Consider the following 9,348-nt stretch of genomic DNA (forward strand, 5'->3'; position numbering starts at 1 on the left):
TATATATATATATATATGTATATATATATATATATGTGTGTGTGTATATATATATATATATATATCAGTAACTATTCATTTCAGGGCGACCCCATTTGAATTCCAGGTGACCCTGTCTGGGGTCGCGAACGCAAGATTGAAAAACACTCATTTAGAAGAGCTGGCTGTAGTAAAACACTTTTCCTAATGGACTTAGTACAAAAAAAAAAGCTCACTTTTTGTAAAGGCAGAGCGGATTAATGAGGCCGAGAGGAAATATTTCAGAAATAAAGGCACAGAGCGCAGCGGCACGCCACATACTTCCACACACACACATCCTGTGCTGTATATACACAGCATTAATTGGCTGTGCGTTTGTTAATTAAAATGTGTAGCCAGTTCACTTCCTGTCACACACGCTGCTCCACAGAGCTGGCTGCACATCCTAAGAATCAGAACCATGTGAAGTCACAGCAGGATCAGGAGGGGAAAACACCCCGAGGCGTTCACAGGCCCGACTCCTCGTTTACACTCCATTCCCTCGAACGCCGACAGCAAACACACTCAGAAATGCAGAAGATTCTGCCGGACGACCGTAGAGATCAGCTTTTGTCTTCAGTTCATCGAGGCACCTGAAAAAAACGGACTTAAATAAAACATCAGAAAATGTGTGCTTATTGATCAGATTCTTTTATTTGAAAAGTGAAAATATATAACATTAACCGACTATATAATTAAAATAATCTCCAGCTAATCCGACATATCCACACAAATGAATCTAAAGACACCTTAAGGGTTGCTAAAGTACTAAAGCCGTTACCGTAATATCCGGACTATTGAGCGCACCTGAATATAAGTCGCACCCACTCAATTTCAAAAGAAAAAAAATAAGCCACAGTTGTCCAGATTGTAACATGGGATATTTACACAGAAAAGTTTTTTTTTTTCACGTTAAATTAAATAAATGCTTTTTCCCCGAATAGTGACTGTAACACGGCTGGTTACACGTTAGCGTTTTTTCTGCTTTAGCACCCCGACCGTAGTTGAAATACACAGCGGAGACGAAGTGATCTGCTCCAGGGCTGAAGCTAACGTTAGCTCCGGGGCTAACTCCCTTCACTTTGTGCTTAGGTAAACAGAAACGGCGAAGTCGGGCTCAACTTTCGCTACCGTTCTCTATCTCGCGCACATATATACGCACACAGCCATTCACAGCTACTACGCTACGAGCATATCACACAGTAGCCTACCAGAAAAGTCATTGATCGCTAGCGGTACGAACTTCGTTAGCCCGTAAAAACCCATAAATTAGCCGCATCATCACCGACCCCCCCAAGTGAAAATGAGTTTGACTCCTCTGTCCTAAAAGATTATTTTCGCTTTATTTCGCTGTTGGACAGACTTTTAAAGCAGGGTGAAGGTCTGATTGCTCCAGGACATTCCTGGACAGTTAGCCACAGCTCAGACTTTCACATCGTAACCCTTGATTGAAATCAGCCTTGAGGGAAACTTCAGCAACAAAAGTCACTGATTTCCTCAGCCAGGTTTGTCCAGACTCAGGGGGGCTAACTCCCTTCACTTTGTGCTTAGGTAAACAGAAACGGTGAAGTCGGGCTCAACTTTCGCTACCGTTCTCTATCTTGCGCACATATACGCACGCAGACATTCACATGCTACTAGCATATCACACAGTAGCCTAGCAGAAAAGTCATTGATCGCTAGCGGTACGAACTTCGTTAGCCCGTAAAAAAAACATAAATTAGCCACATCATTGTTTAAGGTGTAGGGTTCAAAGGGTGTGAAAAAAGTAGCGACTTATAGTCCAGAAAGCCAGAAAGTCTTACGGTTACAACCGGCCCTTCGAGTGACACACCCTCCCCCCCCCCAACCCACCCAAGTGAAAATGAGTTTGACTCCTCTGTCCTAAAAGATTATTTTCGCTTTATTTCGCTGTTGGACAGACTTTTAAAGCAGGGCGAAGGTCTGATTGCTCCAGGACATTCCTGGACAGTTAGCCACAGCTCAGACTTTCACATCGTAACCCTTGATTGAAATCAGCCTTGAGGGAAACTTCAGCAACAAAAGTCACTGATTTCCTCAGCCAGGTTTGTCCAGACTCAGGCAGACCAAACATTCTGAGACCATAATATATCACACAGAATATTACGCTGGCTCTGAAGACCTGCTAACAAAGAGCTACGGGTCTGACCTGTGTGACAGAGACACATCACAGTCAGACGTGATCGTCACGGGTTTGGACGGGTTTTTTCTCCCCCTCGTCCGTTCTGACAGCGCGGTGAAAGTGAAACAGAAACTTCTTTGAAATCTCACTCTGTGATGTTGTGACTTTGATTGACGGCTTTTTTTTTTTTTTCTCTCCCCTCATTCCCCCACCCCCTGTCCTGCAGACGAGGAGACGGGACTAGAGGTGCACAGGGTGACTCGCCCTCCGGGCTTCAACGCCAACCGCCGCCGCAGCAGGGCTGTGTTGTATCACCTGTCAGGACACCTGCAGAAACAAGACAAGAGCAAACTCAAGATCAACAATGTGAGTTTAGCTGCACTTTTTTTTTTTTTTTACACCTCAGCCGCTGGGTTTGAGCATCAACAGAGTCAATTCAACGTGGACATCTTACATACGTGATAGAGCAGAGTCATACAGAAAGATACTTTAAATCATTTTAAATGATTCTTAATAATTACACCTTAGCATTAATGTTGCTAAAAGCTAAAAGAAAATGCACAAAAACTACGCTAGGCTAAACAAAAATGCTAAGGAAAGAGTAAAAATACAAGAGTTCAGGTCAAATATGTCAAAACTAGTTACAAAAACTTGTGTAGAAAATATACACACAATTATAGAGAATATATACACAAATGTAGAAAATATACACACAAATATAGAGGATATACAGCGAAATATAAAGAATATATACACAAAAAGATAATATACACACAATTATAGAGAATACACACACAAATGTAGAAAATATACACACAATTATAGAGAATATATACACAAATATGAAGAATATACACAAAAATATAGAGAATATACAGACAAAAATAAAGAATATATACACAAAAATAAAGAATATACACACAATTATAGAGAATATACACACAAATGTAGAAAATATACACACAAATATAGAGGATATACAGCGAAATATAAAGAATATATACACAAAAAGATAATACACACACAATTATAGAGAATATATACACAAATGTAGAAAATATACACACAAATATAGAGGATATACAGCGAAATATAAAGAATATATACACAAAAAGATAATACACACACAATTATAGAGAATATATACACAAATGTAGAAAATATACACACAAATATAGAGGATATACAGCGAAATATAAAGAATATATACACAAAAAGATAATATACACACAATTATAGAGAATACACACACAAATGTAGAAAATATACACACAAATAGAGAATATAATATAATATTATTTGCATGTGAGTTTAGCTGGACGTTTTTTTTTTTTTTTTTTTTTTTTTACACCTCAACTGCTGGGTTTCTGCATCAACAGAGAAAGACACTGAGACACCTTGTTGTTTGTGGTCAATTCAACGTGGACATGATACATACGTGATAGAGCAGAGTCATACAGAAAGATACTTTAAATCATTTTAAATGATTCTTAATAATTACACCTTAGCATTAATGTTGCTAAAAGCTAAAAGAAAATGCACAAAAACTACGCTAGGCTAAACAAAAATGCTAAGGAAAGAGTAAAAATACAAGAGTTCAGGTCAAATATGTCAAAACTAGTTACAAAAACTTGTCCCAAAATAGTTGAACAAGTCTCCAGTTTTCTAAGCTGGTTTTCTGACCTTTTTGCGTCACAACTTTGTTTCGTCTGAATCCGTGTCGTCCTCAGGTAATTCCTGTTTCACCGGGGTTCTAACGTTTAGCTAATGCTAAATCATTTTGAAATTCACGGTCATTTCTGTTCGAACCAAACCGTTGTGTGTTTAATTATACGCACTTTGTGTTACCAGGAAGGTAGAAGAAATTAACTTCTGGTGTCATTTAGCCTCCAGCCGCAGCACAGAGCAGGAAAAATCTCATAAATTCAATTTTCTTCTTTCATACGAACTGGGTGTGTGTGTGTGTGTGTGTAAACTGATTCTTCATTAGCAATTCAAAACTCACTCTTTTACAATTTCTAAATGTCTCCTGCAGTCGTCCCAATATTCGGTGTCGTTTCCTGCCTGCCTTTTCTTCAGCGCTTCATAAATCCTTTGCACTAAAACTCTGGAAACAAATGAGAGAGAGAGAGAGAGAGAGAGCTCTCATTTCTTGGTAGTAAAAGGAAATGAAAAAGTCCTAATAGCCCGTGAAGTATCTTGCAAATTGTGTTTTCATTAATTGATTTTGACATTTTCCCCAATTCAACTGACTTGGTGATGTTTCCTGTCATTCAAATGTAGAACATGTTTGGGGACAAACCTCCAATCCCAGAGTACAAGGTGGCAGCGATCCAGAAGTCCCGTTTCATCCTCCTTCACTACGGCACCTTCAAGGCTGGCTGGGATTGGCTGATCCTGCTGGCCACCTTCTACGTGGCTGTCACCGTGCCCTACAACGTCTGTTTTACTGTGGTGGGAGGGCGGGATGAAGGCGGGGCCAGCGGTGGAAGCACTGCCCCAAGGAGTCCGCCGAGCGTTAGTGACATCCTGGTGGAAATCCTTTTTATCTTGGGTAAGATTGTTTCCATCTGAGTCGACACTTTCAGAGACTGGGAATCTGCATTTTTGGTTTAGAGAGACACAGACGTACAAGTGTTTGTAAATGAAGGTAAATATAGAGAGTATACAGAGAAATATAAAGAATACACACACAAATGTAGAGTATATGCACACAAATATAGAGAATATACAGAGAAAGATAAAGAATATGCACACAAATATAGAGAATATACAGAGAAAGATAAAGAATATATACACAAAAATAAATAATATGCACAGACACAGACGTACAAGTGTTTGTAAATGAAGGTAAATATAGAGAGTATACAGAGAAATATAAAGAATACACACACAAATGTAGAGTATATGCACACAAATATAGAGAATATACAGAGAAATATAAAGAATATATGCACAAAAATAAAGAATATACACACAAATGTAGAAAATATACGCACAAATATAGAGAATATACAGACACATATAAAGAATATATACACAAATATAGATAATATACATAAAAAATATAAAGAAAATACACACAAATATAGGGAATATACAGTGAAATATAGAGTATATACACAAAAATAAAGAATATACAAACAAATATAGAGAATATACAGACAAATATAAAGAATATATGCACAAAAATAAAGAATATACACACACTTATAGAGAATATACACACAAATGTAGAAAATATACACACAAATATAGAGAATATACAGACACATATAAAGAATGTATACACAAATATAGATAATATACACAGAAATATAAAGAATATATACTCAAATATGAAGAATGTACACAGAAATATAAAGACAATACACACAAATGTAGAAAATATACACACAAATATACAGAGAAATATAAAGAATATATACACAAAAATAAAGAATATACACACAAATGTAGAAAATATATGCACAAATATTTTGGGAATATAAAGACAAATAGAAAGAATATACACAAAATATAAAGAATATACACACAAATATAGAGAATATACAGACAAATATAAAGAATATGCACACAAAAAAAACAGCCCCAAGAAATACATCCGTATAATAAATTATATTTTTCTTTTTTTTCACATCTTCAGACAGCCTTTTTACAACCTTACACATCAGGTGTGTGGCACTTCGTAAACCGCTCACTCTCTGGCTCCAAAGTCCAAGAGGAAACCTATTGATTTAACATCAGCCAACAGAACAGACCGCTTGTCGATCCAGCGCTCCCTTCATCGTTCAGTTCAAATGTGTTTTTTGTGACTTTGAGTTTTAAGAAACCTGGATATACCTCAGTGACACAAGTCGACCACTGGAGGCAGCAGTAAACCAGCAGCTCCTATGTCACCTGATTGATGTCGAAGATTGGGAAAAATGAGGTTTTACTGTGGGTAGACTTTCTAGAAATGAAACCACTGTTTTTCATTTCTCACATAATAAGTACCTTAGATCAGGAGTCTAAAACGAATAAACTAAAGCTAACTAATCTATACGTCAAATATTGTATAATATATCTGTCCAATTCTTACTTTTCATAATTCCTATTTTTGCATTTAAATGACAAACCAATAATAATTAGGTCATTATTGACATATAATTATGGGCTGGAGGTGGAGCGTTAGCGGGCCAGAAATGGGCCCCAAGCCAGGAGTTTGGAACCCCTTTCAAAATATCCAAAATAAAGTTTTTTTTATTCCAGTATCTGGCCCCTAAGGTGTCTGTCCAGAAGATTTCTGGCCCGCTCACAAATATAGTTGAGGACCTCAGTGACACAAACTGACCACTGGAGGCAGCAGCCTCTCAGCCTGAGTTAACTGACACCAACTTCTTCGCGTCACACTTTAGTAAAACCTAAGTAATTGCTTTCGCTCTTCACGTTTATTTTTTTTTACCAAACCTATAAAGTTCATGGTCTGTCGTCTGTCGTAAAAACCAACGACGATGCCAGAACCTTAGTCGGTCGTGATGGAGCTTTAACTCCAGCTGATAACGCTGTAGGTGCAGCAGCGAAAGGAAATGAGTCGTTCGGAGTTTAACGGTACGTCTCGTTCGTCTTCGAGCTCTTCTTTGCTCGCTGTGTCGTCACTAGGAAACGCGTGCCTTTTCCGGTGGGTTATAACTCTGATGGGAAAACAACAAGTGTGAGCTCTGCTCCATCAATAAAGCCACCGCCGCCGCCGCCGCAATAAAATCATAGGAGCCGCACACAGGCAGAAGGACCGTCTGGTGTCGTGTCTCATTTGTAAGAAGGAACGGGTCAGCCTGGGTGATGCAGACTCTATTTGAAATCTTAGCTCTTAGGTCTCAGATTACTCCTCCACCTCTGTTTATTTACAGCTTTTAATCAGGGAACCTCGTCTTTAAAATGTTGTTTTCAACCCAGTGGGGGAAAACTAAGGTATTCGTGGGGACTTTCTGCGAGTCACATTAAACCAAACCAGACACACAGATCATTTGACGAAGGGAGACGTTAGAAATCTAAAAGAAGACAACTGAAATCGCTCGAGAAAAACTTTCCAATTTTCACTGACTGGCAGAAAAGTTGTCCTTCCTGAAATTTAGTATCTTTTTATCCTTTTATACACAGAGGAAATTTGCATTTCAGAGCAGAGGAAGTGCGGGTCTACTGATCCTCATGTGGGCTAACTTTTTGAGCCACGGCACATATTTATCATCAGGGAAAAATCTCACGGCACACCACCAGACAAAAAACTCACAAAAAGTATATTTATTGAGATATAATAATCTTCTAGTTTAAATTTACTAAAAATGCACTCCTGTTTAGTTGAAGACAACGCTGATATACTGGCAGGAATTGAAGAAAGACACTCACAAAGATCTTCTTCAAGCTGTGATTATCTTTTTTTTCATTTTTTTTTCATAGCTATCTGCTGCCACCTAGCAGAAGAGTGTTTAATTGTTCTACCTTTCATGCTTTGAAGAGCAAAGAAATATTATTTGCAGTAATTAAATATTAGTTTTCGGACCACACGGCGCACTAATGGGCCACAGCACACGGGTTGGGAATCACTGGGCGAACTGATTTTAACAATTTGTGCTTAAACAAAAATCAGCTGGAGCCACAGTTATCGATTTTCCCAACTTTGGCAGAGAGTGACGTAGATGTTTGGAAAGCAAACGCAAACTGTTTATTTTTTATTTATTTTTTTAAATGTCTGATGTTGACAAATGAATGAAATCTCCCATTCAACTCTCCCTGTCCTTCACTGTGTCCTGTCCTGACTTCACCTCTTGTCCACGTTATCGCTGTCGTTCTTTTCAGACATTGTGCTGAACTTTCGAACCACTTTTGTGAGCACGTCAGGTCAGGTTGTGTACGACGCCCGCTCCATCTGCGTTCACTACGTCACCACCTGGCTGTTTGTCGATCTCATTGCCGCCCTGCCCTTTGACCTGCTCTATGCTTTCAACGTCAGCGTGGTGAGTCCCCCTGTCTCTGTCCGTGCTCATCGCACGTCTGATGTGAGTTTGTCGGCATCGCGGAGACGTGACGTGGTGTGATTTCACCTCTGCTCCTTTCAGTATTTCGGCGTCCACCTGCTGAAGACGGTGCGTCTGCTGCGTCTGCTGCGATTGCTCCAGAAGCTGGAGCGCTACTCCCAGTACAGCGCCGTGGTCCTCACGCTGCTCATGTCCATGTTCGCGCTGCTGGCTCACTGGATGGCCTGTGTCTGGTACTTCATCGGTCGCAAGGAAATGGAGAGTCCTGGCTCCTGGGATATTGGTCAGTGTTTTGTTTTTTTTCATCCTTCTCCTTTAGTTTCCATCGTAGGACAGAACAAAAGTAGAACAGTCCTATTGGCTCCTTCAAACTTTGACCACAGATGAACCATGCTATCTTCAACTGCAATCTTTGAGACTATTCTTCCATCCATCCATCCATCCATCTATCTATCTATCTATCCATCCATCCATCCATCCATCTATCTATCTATCTATCCATCCATCCATCCATCCATCCATCCATCCATCTATCTATCTATCTATCCATCTATCCATCCATCCATCCATCCATCTATCTACCCATCCATCCAACCATCCATCTATCTATCTATCTATCCATCCATCCATCCATCCATCTATCTATCTATCTATCCATCTATCCATCCATCCATCCATCCACCCATCCATCCATCTATCCATCCATCCAACCATCCATCCATCCATCTATCTATCTATCTATCCATCTATCCATCCATCCATCCATCCATCCATCCATCCATCCATCCACCCATCCATCCATCTATCCATCTATCTATCTATCTATCATTCATCCATCCATCCATGTATCCATCCACCCACCATCCATCCATCCATCCATCCATCTATCTATCATCCATTCATCCATCCATCCATCCAAGATTTCGGACACTTAAAATCAAATTAAGAGATTACTTCTCACGTAAAAAAGCTTATAACCTTAATAAAAGCTCGAAGGTCATGGAGGTTTGCAATAAATTCTGTTCATTTTCTTTGCTGTTAGAGGATCACGCTGTTAGAGTCATGTTGTGAACTTTTAAACACCGTCACAACGACGTCACTCAGTCCACAAGTCTACGTAAAAGACAGCAATAAGTGTTTTAGTTTTAAAAGGGTTTTTTTTTTTTTTTTTTT

General features: G+C 39.1%; 1 protein-coding gene across 1 annotated transcript in view; it reads left to right on the forward strand.

Annotated features, from left to right (window-relative positions):
• The window catches only part of kcnh3 (potassium voltage-gated channel, subfamily H (eag-related), member 3), an 84,123-nt gene that overhangs the window by 48,552 nt on the left and 26,223 nt on the right, over positions 1-9,348 (forward strand). Inside the window, exons 6-9 of the mRNA XM_017039948.2 lie at positions 2,388-2,527; positions 4,445-4,715; positions 7,997-8,154; positions 8,257-8,458. Coding sequence (XP_016895437.1) covers positions 2,388-2,527; positions 4,445-4,715; positions 7,997-8,154; positions 8,257-8,458 — 771 coding nt within the window. The remainder of the gene's footprint in view (positions 1-2,387; positions 2,528-4,444; positions 4,716-7,996; positions 8,155-8,256; positions 8,459-9,348) is intronic.

The sequence above is a fragment of the Cynoglossus semilaevis genome, chromosome 16, assembly GCF_000523025.1.
Source record: "Cynoglossus semilaevis isolate Cse_v1.0 chromosome 16, Cse_v1.0, whole genome shotgun sequence".
In the NCBI taxonomy this organism is placed as follows: domain Eukaryota; kingdom Metazoa; phylum Chordata; class Actinopteri; order Pleuronectiformes; family Cynoglossidae; genus Cynoglossus; species Cynoglossus semilaevis.